General features: G+C 47.9%; 1 protein-coding gene across 7 annotated transcripts in view; it reads left to right on the plus strand.

Moving 5' to 3' along the window:
* Fblim1 (filamin binding LIM protein 1) overlaps positions 1-8,370 on the plus strand; it is a 33,710-nt gene extending 25,340 nt beyond the window's left edge. For all 7 annotated transcript variants that reach the window (XM_045151261.1, XM_045151262.1, XM_045151260.1 and 4 more), the window contains exon 9: positions 7,803-8,370. In XM_045151261.1, coding sequence (XP_045007196.1) covers positions 7,803-7,916 — 114 coding nt within the window. In that variant the 3' untranslated portion in view covers positions 7,917-8,370. The remainder of the gene's footprint in view (positions 1-7,802) is intronic.
* Positions 8,371-20,904: the final 12,534 nt, after the last annotated feature.

The following is a 20,904-nucleotide window of genomic DNA, read 5'->3' on the forward strand; positions in this document are numbered from 1 at the left end:
ACTACAACAGCATGAGCCCAGGGGAAACAGAGGACCCACCCTGTGCCGAGGTGCATGCAGCCACGAGGTTTCTGATTGGCCCATCGTGGTCACGTGCCGCTCCTGGACCAATCCCAGGGCCTGGGATCTGGCACGCTAGGATTAACAGCCCTTCCTGGCTGGTTGGCAGGACCCATGAAAGGGGCAGAGAGAGGGGGTCCCTGGCAGGCCCACGCTGATGGCCTTTGTGGGGGTTGGAGAAAGCATGTATAAATGGGCTCTAGATGAAGGCTGTGGTGGGCTAGGAAGATGACTCAGCGGTTAAAGGCATTTGTTTGTAGCTGGGATTAAAAACATTTTCTTGGGGCTGGAGAGATGGCTTAGCAGTTAAGCGCTTGCCTGTGAAGCCTAACAACCCCGGTTCGAGGCTCGATTCCCCAGGACCCACGTTAGCCACGCGTCTGGAGTTCGCTAGCAGTAGCTGGAGGCCCTGGCGCACCCATTCTCTCTCTCCCTGTCTCTCTGTCTCCCTGTAAATAAATAAAAATTTTTAAAAAGGCGCACGCCTTTAATCTCAGCACTTGGGAGGCAGAGGTAAGAGTATCACTGTGAGTTCAAGGCCATCCTGAGATTACATAGTGAATTCCAGATCACCCTGGACTAGAATGAGACCCTACCTGGGGGGTCTCACACAACTTTAACCCCAGGAGTTGGAGTTGGGAGGCTGACATGAGTGAGTTCAAGGCCACCCTGAGACTACAGAGTGAATTCCAGGTCAGCCTGGGCTAGGAAGATACGCCACCTCAAAAAAAAACAAAATGAAAAGCATTCTCTTATCAGGTACGGTGATGCATGCCTGTAATCCCTGTACTAGGCAGGCTGAGGCAGGAGGGCCATAAGTTCAAAACCAGCCTAGACTACACATTGAGACCCTATCCAAGAAAGGAAAGGTATTCTTGTAGATTAGGGAACATGTACCCTAGGTCTTGCAGCTTGAACAGAGGGGGAGGAAGTCCAGAAAGAAGGAAGAGCTTGTGAAAAATCTACTCCAAGAACAAACTTCCTGAAGAATCAGAGAGATGGAAGTTTCTAGGTGTGTCTGAAGTGTAGAGGGCCTGAGGCTGTGTGGTGCTGGAGAGATGGGAAGGGCCTGGTGGGCACGTAGGCTGCAGGAAGGGGTCAGGCAGATATGGGAGGCTGCTTAGAGGCTGGTACCGGACACCCAGTAGAAAACACCCTGGGAGTGGTCACACAGGGCATTGTAATCAGAAAAGGGTGGCTAAGGCTACAATCACTTTATAGCTCTCCTGTCACCATCTTAAAGCTCTTTTTAAATTATTTTTTATGGGGCTGGAGAGATAGTTTAGTGGTTAAGGTGCTCACCTGCAAAGCCTAAGGACCCAGGTTCAACTTCCCAGGACCCACTTAAGCCATATGCACAAGGTGGTACATGTGTCTGGAGTTCATTTGAAAGTGGCTAGAGGCTCTTGTGTGCTCATTCTCTCTTTCTATAAGTAAAAATAAAATAAAAACATATGTTGGTGGAGAGATGGCTCAGCAGCTAAGGCACTTGCCTACAAAGACAGAGGACCCAGGTTCCATTCCCCAGGACCAATGTAAGCCAGATGCACAAGGTGGCACATTCATCTGAAGCCCTGGCATGCCCATTCTATATCTCCTTCTTTCTTTTTTTTTCTTTTTTTTTTTTTTTTTTTTTTAGGTAGGGTCTTGCTGTAGCCCAGGCTGACCTGAATTCACTGTGTAGTCTCAGGATGACCTTGAACTCACAGTGCTCCTTCTACTTCTATCTCCTGAGTGCTGGGATTAAAGGCGTGCATCACCATGCCCAGTTTATATCTCCTTTATCTGTCTCTCTCTGTCTGCCTCTTTCAAATAAATAAAAATAAATTGTTTTAATGCTAGGTGTGGTAGTGCAGCCTTTAATCCCAGCATTTGGGAGGCTGAGGTAGGAGGATTGCTGTGAGTTCAAGGCCAGCCTGAGACTACATAGTGACTACATAGTGAATTCCAGGTCAGCCTGGGCTAGAACCAGACCATCCCTCAAAAAACAAAAACAAAAATTAAAAAAAAATTATGCTTGTATGTGTATGGACATATCCATGTATGCACCAGGGTCTCTAAATAAATACCAAATGCATGTACCACTTATTGCTGGGGAATTGAACCTGGGTTGACAGTTTTGCGAATAAGTGCCTTTAACTTCTCTGAGCCATCTCCTCAGCCCCCATTTCAGAGTTTGTTCTTGGTTTTTTGAAGTAGAGTCTCACTCTAGCCCAGGCTGACCTGAAATTCGCTATGTAGTCTCAGGGTGGTCTTGAACTCATGGCGATCCTCCTACCTCTGCCTCCAAAGTGCTGGGATTAAAGGAGTGTACCATCACACCCAGCTTTTCAAAGTTCTGTCTGTCTATCTATCTATCTATCTGTCTGTCTGTCTGTCTGTCTGTAAGCAGAGAGAGTATGGGTGCACCAGGGTCTCTAGCTACTGAAAACAAACTCCAGGTGCATGTGCCACTTTGTGCATCTGGCTTTATGTGGGTCCTGGCAGGCTTTGTGAGCAGGTGTCTTAACCGCTGAGCCATCTTCTCTCTCCTCAGCCCCCATCTGGTAGTTCTTTCTTGTTTGTTTGTTTTTACAAGGTAGGGTCTCAGGCTGACCTGGAATTCACTCTATAGTCTCAGGGTGGCCTCAAACTCACTGTGATCCTCCTATCTCTGCCTCCTGAGTGCTATGGGATTAAAGACATGCGCCAATGCCTGGCCTCCATCTGGTAGTTTGTTTTTTTTTTTAACATATTTTATTTAATTATTTATTTATTTATTTATTTGAGAGAGAGAGAATGGGTGCACCAGGGCCTCCAGCCACTGCAAACAAACACCAGGTGCATGTGCTCCCTTGTGCATCTGGCTTACGTGGGTCCTTTGGCTTTGCAGGCAAATGCCTTAACTGCCAAGCCATCTCTCCAGCCCCATCTGGTGGTTCTTAATCTTTGGTCACTTTCCTTTGTCCTGAACCCTGCAGGTGATGTTGCAGGTCTGTCTGGGGCTCTAGAATCCCCTCCATTCCCTCCTAGTTCCCAGGACAAAGGTGGCATTTTTAATGGGCGTCACCTCTTCAGGGGGCCCTAGGGCAAATCTCTCAATCAACCTGTGAGTAATTGTAAATGTTTAATCACTCACATTTATTGATTTATGGGCCTAGCAATTGATTTAAAGAGCTATGTGGAAGCAAGGAGCTGTTTTAACTGCTGTTGTCAGGGAAACAGGGGAAAGAAGTTGATCAGTTACTTCATGGGTAGGTTGCCTTGGTGATTAGAGTTCAAAGTCTGATAAGTCATCCATGAGGAAGACGAAATATAGCTGTCACCACCATAATCCTAGTTAGGTCCCTAAGTAAGTGGTTAGCATTCCTTTTTTATTTTATTCATTATTCATGAGAGAGACAGAGAGAGAGAGGCCAACAGAGAATGAGAATGGGTATGCCAGGGCTTCCCAGCGCTGCAAGCAAACTCCAGGTGCATGTGCACTTAGTTCATCTAGTTTGTGTGGATAGTGGAGAATCAAACCCGGGTTCCGGGCTTTAGGCTTTTCAGGCAAGCACCTTAACCTCTGAGCCATCTCTCCAACCCCTTTTCCTTTTTCCTGTCTCTCTTTCTTCCTTTTTCCTTTTCTTTCCTTTTCTTTCTTTCTTTCTTTCTTTCTTTCTTTCTTTCTTTCTTTCTTTTTTTTTTTTTTAAAGGTAGGGTCTCACTGTAGCCCAGCCTGCCCTAGAATTCACTATGTACTCTCAGGGTGGCTTTAAACTCACAAAGATCCTCCTACCTCTGCCTCCTGAGTGCTGGGATTAAAGGCACGTGCCACCACGCGACTGGAGACTAGCATTCTTTTTTTTTTTTTTTTAATTATTATTTATTTATTTAGAGAGGCAGAGGATGGGCGTGTCAGGGCCTCTAGCTGCTGCAAACGAACTCCAAAAACATGCGCCATCTTGTGTATCTGTCTTACATGGATCCTGGGGCATCAAACCTGGGTCCTTTGGCTTCTTTTAAGCATGGCTAGGAAGCAGATGACCCCCGTTTATCCATGATCACCTTAACCAAAGCTGCCTGCCTGGGTCAGTCAGGATTCCGACTCTCTAGGGATTACAGTTTAGAAGACAGGTGTGGTGGCACGTGTCCCAGCACTCCCAACGCTTGAGGTAAGAGAATTGCCATGGGTTTGATTCTAGCCTGGGTTCCAGGTCACCCTGGGCTAAATGGAGACCCTGCCTCAAAATAAAAACGAATACAACAAAAAAGATGGGGAAACAGGTTCAAAAAAGTGCTTTTGTCCGGGTGAGTCTAGCTGCCTTCTCCCACAGACTTATGATACGGGGGTGTGGTTGAGGTCTTTTCCACGCCCGATTCTAGCTCAGGAGCAGTTGCAGTTCCCCACTGGGGCTTGAGGTTTGTCATTGGATGCCCTCACAATGCTTAACAAGTGGACATTGTGAGTGACCCAGATACCTGAGATTTCCTTATCACCTGGAGACCAGGGTGGAGTTGCAGAGAAGAACCACACGAGGGCGCTCCACCCTGCTAGCTACTGAGGAACCCAGATTACAAACCCTGGTCCCTGCTAAATCCTGATGGCCAGTTGTGTACCCAAAATTGTCTCTATGGGAACCAGATCAGGTGTGTGCAATTTCTGGTCCTTGAACTGAAATGCTGAGCAGGAATTGTTCTGATCCCGTCATGACTTCAGCATGTGCCCAGGTAAGGCCCAGATAAGTGCAGGCAAAAGGGTGAAGTCAAGACTGGAGAGATGGCTCAGCAGTTAAGGTGCTTCCCTGCAAAGCCTAATGACTGGAGTTTAATTCCCCAGTTCCCATGTAAAGCCAGATGTACAAAGTGATGTATGCATATGGAATTTCTTTGCATAAGCTGGAGGCCCTGGGGTACCTACTCTCTGTTTTTCTATCTCTGTGTACTTGCAAATCATTTCGTTTGTTTGTTTGTTCTGTTTTTTGAGGTAGAGTCTTACTCTGGCCCAGGTTGACCTGGGATTCATTATATAGTCTCAGGCTGGCCTCGAACTCATGGCGATACTCCTACCTTTGCCTCCTGAGTGCTGGGATTAAAGGCGTGCGCCACTACGCCTGGCTAAAAATATTTTTTAAAAAATGGTGAAGGGCTAGAGAGATGGCTTAGTGGTTAAGGCATTTGCCTGCAAAGCCAAAGGATCCCGGTTCAACTCTCCAGGACCCATATAAGCCAGATGCACAAGGTTGCACATGCATTTGGAGTTTGTTTGCATTGGCTGGAGGCCCTGGTGTGCCCATTCTCTCCCTCCCTCCCTCTCTCTCTCTCTCTCTCTCTCTCAAATAAATAAATAAAATTTAAAAAAAGAAGAAGAAATGGTGAAGGGCTGGAGAAATGGCTTAGCAGTTAAGGTGCTTGACTGCAAAGCCTAAGGACCCAGATTGGACTCCCCAGGACCCACATAAGCCAGATGCACAAGGTGGCACATGTGTCTAGATTTTGTTTACAGTGCCTTTTCTCTCCCATTCTCTCTTGCTCTCTTTAAAATAAATAAATAAATATTTTTTTTTAAAGGCCAGGAAAGGTGGCATACACCTTTAATCCCAGCACTTGGGAGGAAGAGGTAGGAAGATCACCATGAGTTCAAGGCCACCCCGAGACTACATAGTTAATAACAGGTCAGCCTGGGCTAGAGTGAGACCCTACCTCTGAAAACAAAAACATAAAAAGTGGTGAAGTCACCAAAGTTTGAGCCCCAAATCCCACTCATTGTGCTGGAACGTGGGTCAGTGCTTGTTTAGCATCAAGGCCTGGGTTCGATGCCAGCGCCTCATGAAACCAGGTGTGGGAGCTCACTCCTATAATCCCAGCACTATTGAGATGAAGACTAGAGGGTCAGAAGTTCAAGGTCATCCTTAACTACATAGCCATCTGAGCTCCTGTCTCAAAATACATAAGTTAAATTAAGTAAATATATGGGGTTGGGGCGTGGCTCAGTACTAGAGTACTTGCCTAAGTGTACTTGGTTCCATCAGCAGGATTGAAAATCAAAGGCTCCTTCATTCAGCCTGGAGACCTGATCGGATCCAAGCTCTGAGAACGGCAACAACCCTTGCCCCTCTCTGGACTTCAGTTTTCCCTCCTGCAAAGTTAAGGACTGAAAGCTGTGCGTGGTGGCACACAACTTTAATCCCTGCACTAGGGGAGGCAGAGATAGAAGGATTGCTGTGAGTTCGAAGGCACCCCGAGACTACAAAGTGAATTCCCAATCAGCCTAGGCTAGAGCAAGACCCTACCTCATAAAACCAAAAAATAAATTAAAATACTGCTGGATTGTGGTGGCACACACCTTGAAACCCAGAACTTGGGAGGCTGTGGTAAGAGGATCACAGTGAGTTTGAAGCCAGCCTGGAACTAGAGTGAGTTATAGGTCAGCCTGGACAAGAATAAGATCCTATTACAGGGGGGAAGAAAAAAGGGGGCTGGGCTGGATTCAGGATTCATTTTTTCACTTAGCACAGGCCTGGTCTGTGCCTGGCTGGTCTTGTCAGCTGGTTTCTTCTGCTTTATGTACCTTACATTCCAGAGGGCTGCCAGGATTCAGACCCTGTAGCCTGGGCATCTGATGACCCCTCCAGGGTCTCCCTCTAGTGTTCTCAGCTCTCCCTTCCCAGTCTGTGGTCACCACACACCTCCCTACATCCCTGCATCTGCTATAACCTCATGGAGACCTGGCCTCGCGTGGTGGTTTGAATGTAGTGTCCCCCTTGGCCTCATGTGTTTGTGATGAAACCTTATGCCCCATCTCCACCTCCATCTCCACCTGGCGGAGCCTTTGGGAGGCAGAGTCTAACTGGAGGAGGGTGTCACTGGGGGCAGACCTTGAGGTTGATTAGCCCAGCTCTGCTGTGTGTTAGTTATCTAGCTCTTTTTTGTTGTTGTTTTTGGTTTTTTGAGGTAGGGTCTCACTGTAGCCCAGGCTGACCTGGAATTCACTACGCAGTCTCAGGGTGGCCTCGAACTCACTGCGATCCACCTTCCCCCGCCTCCCAAATGCTGGGATTAAAGAGCTACCACAAGGGGCTGGAGAGACGGTTTAGCAATTAAGGCATTTGCCTGCAAAGCCAAAGGATCCCGGTTCAATTCTCCAGGACCCACATAAGCCAGATGCACAAGGGGTGCATGCATCTGGAGTTCCTTTGCAGTGACTGGAGTGCCCATTTCCTCTCTCTCTCTCTCTCAAATAAATAAATAAAATGTATTAAAAAAAAAAAGAGCTACCACAAGCCGGACGTGGTGGCACATGCCTTTAATCCCATCACTCGGGAGGCAGAGGTAGGAGGATCGCCATGAGTTCGAGGCCACCCTGAGACTACGTAGTGAATTCCAGGTCAGCCCGGGCTAGAGAGTGAGTGAGACCCTACCTTGAAAACCCAAAAAATATAATAATAAGAAATACATAAAAATAAAGTGCTGCCACACCCAGCTGAGCTAGCTCACTCTTGCTGCGCCCTCCTGTTGAGACAAGATGTGAGCCAGTTCCCTGCTTTGCCATGCCTGACATCCCATGTCCCCTCTACGCTGTAAGTTGCCTCTGTTTAGTCAGGTGTTTGGGCCCAGCCACGAGAAGAGAACTGTTAGACCTCGGCATTAGGAGGGAACACGGAATGAGGAGCCATCCTCCTCAGCCTTGGGAGGTGCAGTCATTTAGTTTCTCCAGCAAATGCTGAGTGAGTTTCGTGCCCCCTCCAAACACACTCACACCCGTGCCTTTGTCTCCCCAGGACTGCAGCGTCCTCCTGTCTGTGGAGCCCACGGATGAAGGCTGTTACCCCCTGAACGACCACCTCTTCTGCAAGCCCTGTCACGTGAAGCGGAGTGCAGCAGGGTGCTGCTGAGGCCCTGCCACGGCTCCTCCCTGACTCAGTTTCCCTTCCTGCCCTGCTTGTGCCCACCTTTCTTAGCCTCTCTGGGGACCAACAGGCAGCTCAGCCCTGCAGATCTGGGAAGCAGAGTCCCGAGCCCCCGTGGCATGGCCTCTCCCGGTGCAGACATGGGTTGTAATGCACAGTGTCCTCCAGGCTTTTGGCTCCTCCTTCCCGGCCACCTGCAGGCTCCTCACATCCCACTTTGCCAATGGCCCCTCTGCAGTGCTGGCCCTGACCTGCTAGATGACGCCTGAGCCCCTGACCCTGACCCTTAGCTGTGTAGCAGACAGTGCTGAGACCACTTTAGCATGGGGGGGGGGTACTGAGCTGTTTGAAGAAAAACTCCTAGATCCTGCTTAAAAAAAAAAAAAATGCTTTGTGAAAACTGTGAAATCGAAATAAGAAACTTTGTTCTTTGGATCTGGGGGAGATAATTTCATGCCTTTACTCTCAGCACTCAGGAGGCAGAGGTAGGAGGATCGCCTTGAGTTCGAAGCCACCCTGAAACTACAAAGTGAATTCCAGGTCAGCTTGGGCTAGAGCAAGACCCTACCTCAAAAAAACACAAAAACAAGAATGTGACCGGGGGCTGGAGAGATGGCTTAGCAGTTACGGCACTTGCCTGTGAAGCCTAAGGACCCATGTTTCACTCTCCAGATCCCACGTAAGGCAGATGCACAAAGTGGCACAAGGTGGCATGAGCATGCAAGGTGGCGCACCCATCTGGAATGTGGTTACAGTGGCTGGAGACCCTGGCGTGCCAATTCTCTTCCATAAAAAAGAAAATGACAAAAAAGAAAAAAGAAAAAAATAATGTGACTGAGCTGGGCGTGGTGGCGCACGCCTTTAATCCCAGCACTCGGGAGGCAGAGGTAAGAGGACTGCTGTGGGTTCGAGGCCAGCCTGAGACTCCATAGTGAATTCCAGGTCAGCCTGGGCCAGAGCGAGACCCTACCTCGAAAAAAAAAAAAAAAAATGTGACTGAGTAGTGACCCAGCCATGGGCCATGGGTCACCCCCCTCCAGGACATGTCATGCTGAAGTGGGGCTAGAGCCAGGAGGAAGAGAGTGGTAGCCTGCCCCTCCTGTCAGCTTCACTGAGTCCTCCGTAGATGTAGACTGAGTGCCTTTGGTGTACTTGGGGAACAGGAATGCAGCTAAGTGTCCTTCCCAGGAGGTGCCAGGGTGGGCATCTCTTTGGCCTCCCCATTGTATCCCCTGAGTCCTCCTTGAGCCCTGCAGACAGGCCACACATAACCACTGCCTCCACTGTGTGCATCTGTGGATCTTTCCCTTTAAGGAAATCCACTTGTTCTGCTTTGTGAATTCTAAGGCATCTTGTAGAACAATTAAACACGTGCTTTCTTCCCTGGGCCTTGTTTCTTTCTTCTTCTTATTATTATTTATGTGCACAGTGTGTATCAGCCATGTTGGTACCATTGTTAGCCCCCTCACTGTCCTCTCCCCTCCACAGGGACCCTCCTCGTTGGGGAATGTGGGTTGTGCATTGTGGGGGTGGCCATCAGTTATGGGGAAGAGGCAATGTCTCGGTGCATAATGTCCCAACATGTGGCTCTAACAATCTTTCCGCCCCCTCTTTCATGAATTTCCCTGAGCCATGTCGGGTTCGTTTTAGGTCTGCTTCGGTGATGAGGCCTTGGGAGCCTTTGTGTCTCTGGATCTCTGGTTTGGTAGTTGAGTGTTCTCTGTGTCTGTCTCCACCCTTGCGCTGGAACCAGGTTCACCAAGGAAGCAGCACTCTTGCTCTTTTCCCCAATTACTCTATGGTTCCAGCTGGGGCCCTGGTGAGGTGTGATGGGCTGATTCTCTCCATCTTTCCTTCCCCAGAAGGTGCGGATGGTTAGGTGGATGCCATCTTGACTGGAAGACCTTGTTTTTTTTTTACGTAGCGTCTCACTATAGCCCAGGCTCACCTGGAACTCATTCTGTAGTTCCAAGTTGGCCTTGAACTCATGGTGATCCTCCTACCTCAGCCTCCTAAGTGCTGGGACTAAAGGCGTGGGCCAGCACACCTGTTTTGTTGTATATGGTGTGTGCAAATGTGCATGCCCCCTGCCCACACATGTGGCAGTCAGCAGAGAGTGTCAGGTGTCCTTCCCTGTCACTCATCTGTGTTTTTTCATAAGATGGAGTCTCTTTGTTTGTTTGTTTGTTTAAGAGAAAGAGGCAGATAGAAATAGAGAGAATGGGTGCACCAGAGCCTTCAGTCACTGCAAAGAACTCCAGACACATGCCTTGTGCATCTGGCTTACGTGGGTCCTAGAAAATAGAACCTGGGTCCTTTGGCTTTGTAAACAAGCACCTTTAACTGCTGAGCCGTCTCTCCAGTCATGTTCAGTCGGAACGGCTGACCAGCAAGCCTGTCATTCTGCCGTTGGTGCTCTGCACACCCAGATGTTTACATGAATGCTGGGGAATCAAACTCGGGGAACTCGGTCTCCTCGGGCAAGCGCTGAGCCTTTTTTTTTTTTTTTTTTCGAGGTAGGGTCTCACTGTAGCTCAGGCTGACTATGGAGTCTCAGGGTGGCCTTGAACTCACGGCAATCCTCCCATCCTCCCACCTCTGCCTCCCGAGTGCTGGGATTAAAGGCGTGAGCCACCACGCCCGGCAAGCACTGAGCCTTTTGAGAATGTTTTGTTATATTTGGGGGGAGGTGGAGGCAGGATCTCATTCTAGCCCAAGCTGGCTTGAAACTCACTGTGTAGCCCGGGGTGGCCTTGAAGTCATGTAGCTCCTCCTACCTTAGCTTCCTCAGTGCTGGGACTAAAGGTGTGAGCCGTAAGCCTGGCTCCCAGGCAGGGTCTCACCCTAGCTCAGGCTAACCTGGAACTCACTCTCTAGGTCCAGGCTGGCCTCAAACTCACAGCAATTATTCTACATCTGCTTCCCAAGTGCTGGGACTAAAGGCATATGCCACCATCTCCAGCTTTTTTTTTTTTTCTAAAGTTTTAAAATATTTTATTTATTTGAGAGAGAGAGGCAGATAGAGAGAATTCGCTCAGTGCACCAGGGCCTGCAGCCCCTGCAAACGAACTCCAGATGCATGTACCACTGTGTGCATCCAGTTCTACATGAGTACTGAGGAATTCGATTTGGGTTGTTAGACTGAAGGCAAGTGCCTTAACTGCTGAGCCATATCTCCAGCCACCGCCCCAACCTTTTTTATGTATTTGCAAACAAGGAGAGAGTATGGTAGCCCCAGGCTCTTGCAGTGACAAAGGAACTCCAGATGTATGTGCACTTTGTGCATCTGGCTTTATGTGGGTACTGGGGAACTGAACCCAGACCCTCAGGCTTTGCCAACAGGTACCTTTAGTTGCTGCTCCATCTCCCTGTAGTGTCTCAGAAAGACGGAAGGCATCACATCATGAGGGACTCCTAGAAAGTGGGGTTTGCTCAGGAAGTAGAGAGGAGGGTTCATGATCGGTAACTTGGGTCCTTGGAATCCAAGTGCAGCCTCAGCTGTTATGGGGAGAGAAGCAACGATGGCCCAGCACGATGGGAGGCACGAGGCTCAGGACATGTCTGCTGGGTGCTGTGACGTTTGACTTTCTGTCACATCCTCATGGTTGCAGAGTGATCTTGTTCTGAGTGGGCGGCTGAAAAGGCCCTTCCAGATCCCTGCTCTTAGCAGCTTCTAGTGGCTCCGTCTGATTAATGTAATCCGGTGTCACATTCCCTCCTGACCCAACTTGACTCTATCTGGTCATGTTTGGAGGGGTGCTCACCTGCAGGGATTCTGGAACATGTTTTTGCTTTCCCAGCTGCACTCGTGTGTGTGTGTGTGTGTGTGTGTGTGTGTGTGTGTGCATGTCACTATGTACGTGCAGGTCAGAGGACACGTTCAGAAATTCAGATGTGGGTCCTTGCCTTCTGCCTTGTTTGGGGGAGAAATTCTTATGATTCACCACTGCAAATACCAGGTAAGCTGGCCTTCTAGGCATTCCTGTCTCTGCCTCTCTTCTCACCCAGGGCATGCTGGGATTACAGACGCTAGCACGGTAATGTCCGGCTTCTATGTGGGTTCTGGGGGATCTGAACTCAGTTCCTCCTGCCTGTGCAGCACTTTACTCACTGAGCCATCACCCCAGTTCCCAGCTGCAAATTTGTGGCTCTATAAGGGGACAAATCCAGGGAGATTTCTACTGTGTGCCAGCTCTCCTTTCCCCAGTACCACAGCCTTCTCCATCCCTCTTTCTCCTGCTTCCAACTAGAGCCACCTGGGCAAAGCTGACTTTCCTTCTGTGGAGCGCCCCCTATGGACAGAGATAAAATGCTGTGTAGGTGTGGGGGGGATTCAGCGTTGAAACAGGTTCTCAAATGCCCCAGGCTGGCCTCAAACTGGCTATGTAGCTGAGGCTGACCTTGAACTTCTGGCCCTCTGTCACTACAGATGTGCATCATCATGCCTCCTATGGTTTCAAAGGCAGTCTTCTTTCTTTCTTTTTCTTTTGTTTTTTGCAAGGCGAAGATGGAAACCAGGGCCTTGTGCATGCTAGGTAGACCGTTTAGCACTGAGCTAAACCTCCAGCCCTTCAAAGTCACTCATTTTTTTCTTTTGAAATTATTTATTATTTTGTTTGGTTTTTGTTTTTCAAGGTAGGGTCTCACTCTAGCCCAGGCTGACCTGGAATTCACTCTGTAGTCTCAGGGTGGCCTCGAACTCACAGTGGTTCTCCTACCTCTGCCTCCCGAGTGCTGGGATTAAAGGCGTGTGACGGGCTGGAGAGATGGCTTAGCGGTTAAGTGCTTGCCTGTGAAGCCTAAGGATGCCGGTTCGAGGCTCGATTCCCCAGGACCCATGTTAGCCAGATGCACAAGGAGGCGCATGCGTCTGGAGTTCATCCCATTCTCTCTCTCTCTCTCTCTCTCTCTGCCTCTTTCTCTCTCTATCTGTCGCTCTCAAATAAATAAATAAAAATAATAAAAAACAAACAAACAAAAATAAATAAATAAATAAAGGTGTGTGCCACCACGCCCGGCACAACTTTTTTTTATTAACAACTTCAATGATTATAAATGATATCCCATGCCCTCCCTCCCCGCACTTTCCCTTTTGAAACTCCATTCTCCACCATATCCCTTCCCCCTCTCAATCAGTCTCTCTTTTATTTTCATGTCATGATCTTTTCCTCCTATTATGATGGTCTTGCAAAGTCTCTCTGCTTTTTAAATTTTAATTTCATTTCTGCATGTGTTTATGCATGTGTTTGTGTATTAGCACACCAGGATCTCTTGCCCCTGCAAACAAATGCTAGATGTATGAACCACTGTTGCACTTTGGTTTTATATGAGTGCTGGGAATTAAGCCCTGGCTGGGTGTTTACTTTGGTAGCACAGATACTAAAATTGAAGCCAGGTTGGTAAGCTTTGCAAACCAATATCTTTTGTTTTTGTTTTCAAGGTAGGATCTCACTTTAGTCCAGGCTGACCTGGGACTTGATCCTCCTACCTCAGCCTTCCAAGTGCTGGGATCAAAGTAGTGTATCACCCACGGCAAACTAGTTCCCTTAAATGCTGAGCCATCTCCCCAGCCCCTCAATGACATGGTTCTTTTTTAAAAAGAATTTTTTTTACTTATTTGAGAGAAGGAGAGAGAGGAAGGTAAGGTGAGAGGAGAGAGAGAATGGGTGGGCCAGGGCCTCCTGCCACTACAAATGAACTCCAGATGTAAGTACCACTTTGTGCCTCTGGCTTTACATGGGTACTAGGGACTCAAACCCAAGCTGTCAGGTTCTTTGAAGCACATGCCTTTATCCACTGATCCATCTGTCCAGCCCCAAAGACTATATATATAATTTATTTTTTATTATTTTATTATTTTATTTTTTTTCTGAGGTAAGTTCTCAGTCTACATCAGGCTGACCTGGAATTCACTCTGTAGTCTCAAGGTGGCCTCAAATTCACAGTGATTCTCCTACCTCTGCCTCCCGAATGCTGGGATTAAAGGTGTGCATCACCACGCCCAGTTTCCAGAGACATATTTCTTTTTCTTTTTTTTTTTTTTTTCAAGATAGTGTCTCACTCTGCCTCAGACTGACCTGGAATTCACTATGTTATCTTAGGGTGGCCTCAAACTCACAGTGATCCTTCTACTTCTGCCTCCCTGTGCTGGGATTTAAGGCATGCGCACCAAGCCCGGCTTTTTATTTTTTTTTAAGAGGCCGAAATTGCCTTTCTTTCTTTTATTTTTTATTTATTTGAGAGAATGAGAGAGGGAAAAAGGCAGACAGAGAGAGAGAATGGGCGTGCCAGGGCCTCTAGCCACTGCAACCAAACTCCAGACACATGCGCCACCTTGCGCAGCTGGCTTATGTGGGTCCTGGGGAATCAAACCAAGGTCCTTTGGTTTTGCAGGCAAACCTCCAGTTCCCAAAGACGTGTTTTGTTTTTATTGTTTTGGTTTTTTGAGGTAGGGTCTCACTCTGGCCCAGACTGACCTGGAATTAACTCTGTCATCTCAGGGTGGCCTTGAACTCATGGTGATCCTCCTACCTCTGCCTCTTGAGTGCTGGGATTAAAGGCATGCGCCACCACACCCGGCTAAAGATGTGTTTTTTTGTTTGTTTGTTTGTTTGTTTTTTTGAGGTAAGGTCTTTTATACCCATGTTAGTTAGAGAGACAGACAAAACAGAGAGCAAATGGGCATGCCAGGGCCTCTAGTCACTGCAAACGAACTCCAGATGCATATGTCACTTTGTACATCTGGCTTTATGTGGATACTGGGGAACTGAAACCTGGTCATTAGGCTTTGTAGACAAGTGCCTTAACTGCTGATCCATCTCTTCAGCCCCAAGGCACTTGTTTTCAAAGCCTGCTGGCCCAGGCTCAATTACCAAGCCACTCACACAAACCTGACACAAAAAGTGGTACAAGGGGCTGGAGAAATGGCTTAGTAGTTAAGGCGTTTGTCTGCAAAGCTAAGGGATCCAGGTTTGATTCCTCAGGACCATTGTAAGCCAGATGCACAAGGGGCACATGCATCTGGAGTTCGTTTGCAGTAGCTGGAGGCTCTGGCATGCCCATTCTCTGTCTCTCTTCTATTTCTCTCTTTCTGTCTCTCTGCTTACAAATAAATTAATTAAAATTTAAAAATAATCATTTTAAAAAAGTGGTACAAGCATCTGGCTTTTGTTTGCAGTGGCAAGAGACCCTGGTGGGCCCATACACACACACACACACACACACAAATACATATGCATAAGTAAAATTATGTTTAATATTATACATATTGGGAAGGAGAGATGACTCAGCAGTTAAGGCATTTGTCTGCAAACCCTAACAACCCAGGTTCGATTCTCCAGTACCCACATAAATCCAGATGCACAAAATGGCACATGCATTTGGAGTTCTTTGCAGTGGCTGGAGGTCTTGATGTACCAATTCTATCTGTCTCTTTTCTCTCAGTGTCTCTTTGCTTGCAGATAAATATATTAAAAAAAATATGTAGGGCCAGGCATGATCCCAGCACTCAGGAGGCAGAGGTAGGAGGATCGCCATGAGTTCAAGGCCACCCTGAGACTACATAGTGAATTCTAGGTCAGTCTGGGCTAGAATGAGGCCCTACCTAGAAACAAAACCAATAAATAAATAAATAAAATTATACATGTAATATAATCAAATAATATATATATTTTAAAGTCTGGGGCTGTAACTCAATGGTGGAACATACTTAACTAGCATGTAAAGAGGTGGAGGCCCTGAGTTCCATCCCCATCACCAAAACAAAAGAAACAAAATATTTATGACCTCAAGTAGATCCCTGAGAGACAAGGAGAAGAGCTAACAAAGCGGCGACGTGCAGTAAGAATCCCCAGTGGGACACGCATCCCCTAGGCAGGCCCTACGACCGGGCCGGGGCTGCACCTGAGGGCAGGTGCGGCTCACGGCCGCTAGAGGGCAGCATGGGCCAGAGAGCGAGACGGGCCCGCGCCCCAAGTTATCAGGCCTCTCACCTGCTTCTCGGAACACGAAAGGGAAGGGGTCAGCAGCCCACCCTCCAGAGCGGAGAGCTGGTTGTCCTGAAGCAGAGAGAGAGAGAATTCACTACAAAACCGGAAAGTGAGAAGAGTGAGTGATGACTCCGTGAGATTGCCTCAACTGTCCCAGGAACATGTCCTCTTTGCAAGACCTGTGATCAAAGCCCTCACTAAGGGGTTGGGGACTTACCTCAGTGGATGAAAGCGCAAGGCTCTGGGTTGGGTCCTCAGCACTGAAAATAATAAGATAGATAGATAGATAGATAGATAGATAGATAGATAGATAGATAGATAGATCGATCGATCGATCGTACCATCCATACATCCATACATCCATACATACATACATACATAGCAAGAGAACTAGACATCAGGGCCAGATTGGTGGTGCACACCTTTAATCCCAGCACTCCGGAGGCAGAGGTAGGAGGATTGCCGTGAGTTCGAGGCCAGCCTAAGACTACTACATAGTGAATTCCAGGTCAGCCTGGGCTAGAGTGAACCCCTGTCGCAAACTCCCCTAGTTTGGCTCCACTAGTCCAAAGTCCCATCTGCTAAGGAGGTGAGGCTTGGTGTCCCCTTACCTGGGAATCTGGGCTTGACGCAGTAGACAGTCTTGCTACTTGCTACAGTGAGGAGCCTTGAGCCTTTCCAGGGGTCACTTTAGTTCATGGTACCCTTTGCCCAAAGCCACACTCAGGTGCTTGATGGTGTGATCTCACTTGTGCCCGCTACTCCAGGGATCGCTGCTAGGAAGCCAGGCGTGGAATGGAGCTGGTGGTCATCCTTGGCTATGTAGTGAGTTGAGAGACCAGCTGGGGACAAACATATAGTAAAAACAAGATGAAAACAGGGAATATGGAGAGAGAGATCAGAAAGGCATGGGGCAGGAGGGAGGCTGATCACACAAGGACAAATTTCAGTGATGTAGCAAAATAACTTATGAACTAGGTAACGCTGACGTTCCCAAACCAGAACAAAGGCACGTCACCTCAGAGTGAGTGCAATGGTCAGAGCTCCATGGCAGAGTCAGGATCAAAGTCCAGGGACACCTCTCAGGGCATCCTTTAGAGACCAACTTCAGAAACATCCATGTTCTAGAATGTTCCAGAAGTCATTGTGCAACCCTGATGCCGAAGGCCAACTGAAAAAAAAAAAAATCTAAGCCGGGTGTGGTAGCGCACGCCTTTAATCCCAGCACTCAGGAGGCAGAGGTAGGTGGATCACGGAGAGTTCGAGGCCACCCTGAGACTACATAGTGAATTCCAGGTCAGCCTGGGCCAGAGTGAGACCCTACCTCGAAAAAACGAAAAAACAAAAACAAAAACAAAAAAAACTTTGATGTGCTCAGCCTTTTTTGTTGCTGTTGTTCACTTAGTATTTGAAACAGGGTCTCACTCTGGCCCAGGCTGACCTCCAGCTCACTGTGATCCTCCTATCTCAGCTTCCCGAATGCTGGGAATTATGGGTGTGAGCCAACACACCCAGCCAGCCCTTCTTAAAAGTGCCGAGTTTTGATCCCACACCCCTGACTTGCCAGTGAGCTGTAATTTCCCAGTTCCCTGCAAAAGGACCTGACATCCTGTGTGAATCGTGAAACTTCTCCAAGGACAGTGGGGCTGAGCTACAGACAAAACCCTCCCATGACCTACCTTAAGAAAACTTTGAAGGCTGGAGAGATGGTTTAGCAGTTAAGCACTTGCCTGTGAAGCCTAAGGACCCCATTCAAGGCTTGATTCTCCAGGACCCACGTTAGCCAGATGCACAAGGAGGCGCACGCGTCTGGAGTTCATTTGCAATGACTGGAGGCCCTGACGCCCATTCTCTCTCTCTCTCTCTCTCTCTCTCTCTGCCTCTTTCTCCTGTCTGTCACTCTCAAATAAATAAATAAAAATAAAACCAAAAAAATTTTAAAAAGAAAAGAAAGCTTTGAGGCCCAGCAAGGCTGTAAGACATTACCACACAGTTTTCCCTTCTGGTTGCCCAGCTGTGGGATTGTAGCCTCTTATCCTTTAGCTGTTTTATAGCTGTGTAAACTACAGATGGGTGAAGATTCCATCCTGTTTGACATAGGTTTCCCTAACTCCCTTGTAGAAAGACTGGTTTGTACACTGATTTTGGTATTACTGACCTATAAATGTGTGTGCTCTGTGGCTGCCCTTTTAAGCTGTGAACACTCACCTGCTCCCCCAGCGAGTTTAAGGAAATGTTTAATGTCTGTGTAGGTGTGTGGGAGCCAAACCTAGAGGTGGAAAGTAGTGTCTTGTGCAAGGCTAGGCAAGTGCTCTACCGCTGAGCCATACTTGCCAGGCAGAAAGTAACTTTTTTTTTTTTTTTAAGTAGGGCCTGGAATTCACACTATGTAGTCTCAGGCTGGCCTTGAACTTCCTACCTCTGCCTCTCAAGTACTGGGATTAAAGGTGTGGACCACCACACCTGGCTAAAAATAACTCTTTTTTAAAAAAATTAGGGCTGGAGAGATGGCCTAGCGCTTGCCCGTGAGGCCTAAGGACCCCGGTTTGAGTCTCAATTCCCTAGGACCCACTTTAGCTAGATGCACAAGGGGGCGCTCGGGTCTGGAGTTTGTTTGCAGTGACTGGAGGCCCTGGTGCGCCCATTCTCTCCCTCTCTGTCTCTCTCAAATAAATAAATAAAAATAAACCAAAAAAATTTAAAAAATTATTGGGGGCTAGAGAGATGGTTTAGCAGTTAAGCGCTTGTCTGTGAAGCCTAGGGACCCCAGTTTGAGGCTCAATTCCCTGGGATCCACGTAAGCCAGATGCACAAGGTGGTGCATGCATGTGGAGTTCGTTTGCAGTGGCTGAAGGCCCTGATGCGCCCATTCTCTCCCTCCCTCTCTCTCTCTCTCTCTGTCTATTGCTCTCAAACAAATAAAGAAAAACAATTTTTTAAAAAAATTATTGGGCTGGAGGGATGGCTGAGGTGTTTGCCTGCAAAGCCAATGGACCCAGGGCCGATTCCCCAGGACCTACCAAGCCAGATACACAAGAGGGCGCATGCTTCTGGAGTTCGTCTACAGTAGCTGAAGGCCCTGGCGTGCCCTTTATTTTTCTCTATCTGTCTCTCTCTCTCTCTCTCTCTCAAACTTTTTTTCTCTCAAATAAATAAATTTTTAAAATTTATTTTCAAGCAGAGAAAGATAGAAGAGACACCAAGAGGGCCAGGGCCTCCAGCCACTGCAAGTAGACTCCACGTGAACTGGCAACTTTGTGTATCTGTCTTTACATGAGTACTGGGGAATCGAACTCTGGTTGCAGGCAAGTGCCTTAACCGCTGAGCCATTTCTCCAGCCCCTGATAATAACTCTTTTATTTGTTTATTTATTTAGTTTATTTATTTGAGAGTGACAGACAGAGAGAGAAAGAGGCAGATAGAGAGAGAGAATGGGCGCGCCAGGGCTTCCAGCCACTGCAGACGAACTCCAGACGCGTGCGCCCCCTTGTGCATCTGGCTAACGTGGGTCCTGGGGAATTGAGCCTTGAACCGGGGTCCTTAGGCTTCACAGGCAAGCGCTTAACCACTAAGCCATCTTCCAGCCTGATAATAACTCTTAATCCCAGCACTTGGGAGGCAGAGCCAGCATAAGACTACATAATAAATTCCGGGTCAGCCTGAGCTAGAGGGAGACCCTACCTTGAAAGACAAAAAGAAAAGAAAAGAAAAGAAAAGAAAGGAAAGGAAAGGAAAGGAAAGGAAAGGAAAGGAAAGGAAAGGAAAGGAAAGGAAAGGAAAGGAAAGGAAAGGAAAGGAAAGGAAGAAAAGAATTTCCTTATCTAATAGGTGTGTATGGATAGTTCCTTTGGCTTGGGTGGGTCCTTTGGGGATGTCCTGTTAATAGTGACCTACCGGCAGGAGGAAAGTGTGTCAAACAAAGGAGAGAAGAGAGGAAAGCTAGCTGCGAGGAAGGGAAAGAAGTGGGAGGAGGGATCCAGGCTCCCTTGGGTTACCTTCTGCGGCAGCTACTTGACCTGGAGATATCCTCTGGAACCTTAGAGGGGAAGGAGGGGCAGGAAAAGCTGGCATTCCCTTCATTCCTGTTTGGGGTGAGGCTGGAGAGGTGGAAGGAGAGGATCGGTTATGTCTGACAAGCAGCCCAGTTTCTGCAGGCTTAGGGTTAGGGTTAGGGGCAAGCAGCCTGCTGGGATGGAGGTCTTAATGGAGATGAGATGCAGTCACAACTGCAGCAGCTATCATTTCATGAGCCATCTGTCCACATGGCTGCCTCATGATTCTCTGAGCCCCACATTTACACAGGGAAGTAAAGATTCCAGGTGACTTGATAGCACATGACATTTAGCCAAACCCTTTCCCTTGACCTTAGCCTCCCAGATATGCATTCACTATCTCCCTCCCCTGTTTAGCTTGTTTGGGGTGGTGTCTCCTGTAGCTCAGGCTGGCTGCCCTTCAATTTACTACACGGCTAAGGATGACCTTGAGTCCCTGACCCTTGTGAACTAATGTTCCCTAGAAGGTAGCCACCTCCACATTAAACATCCTACAAGGCTGATTGACTGATTAGAGGTGATTGTGGAGAGTTAGAATGTTACAAGTGCAGAGCAGATTATCATGGGCTATCTTATTTCCTTTAATAGCCATTTATTGCCCACTTCTGTGTGTGACCTAACACCCTTGTGACTATGATGTAAATCCTTTGGAATGTCTGAACAGACCCCTAGCTTCCACCAACCCAAAAGCTACAATGTCATCAGATAGCATCTGAGGCCCATAGCCGAGATTCCCCTGCTGTAACCTGCCCACCTGATGTTCCCACCAATGCTCCAGCCCAATAAGACATTACAAAGAAAAGAAAAAGACTGGAGAGATTGCTTAGTGGTTAAGGCTCTTGCCTGCAAAGCCTAAGGACCCAGGTTCGATTCCCCAGGATCCATGTAAACCAGATGCACAAGGTAGCTGGAGGCCCTGGTGTGTCCATTCTC

This window comes from Jaculus jaculus, chromosome 5, assembly GCF_020740685.1.
Source record: "Jaculus jaculus isolate mJacJac1 chromosome 5, mJacJac1.mat.Y.cur, whole genome shotgun sequence".
NCBI lineage: Eukaryota > Metazoa > Chordata > Mammalia > Rodentia > Dipodidae > Jaculus > Jaculus jaculus.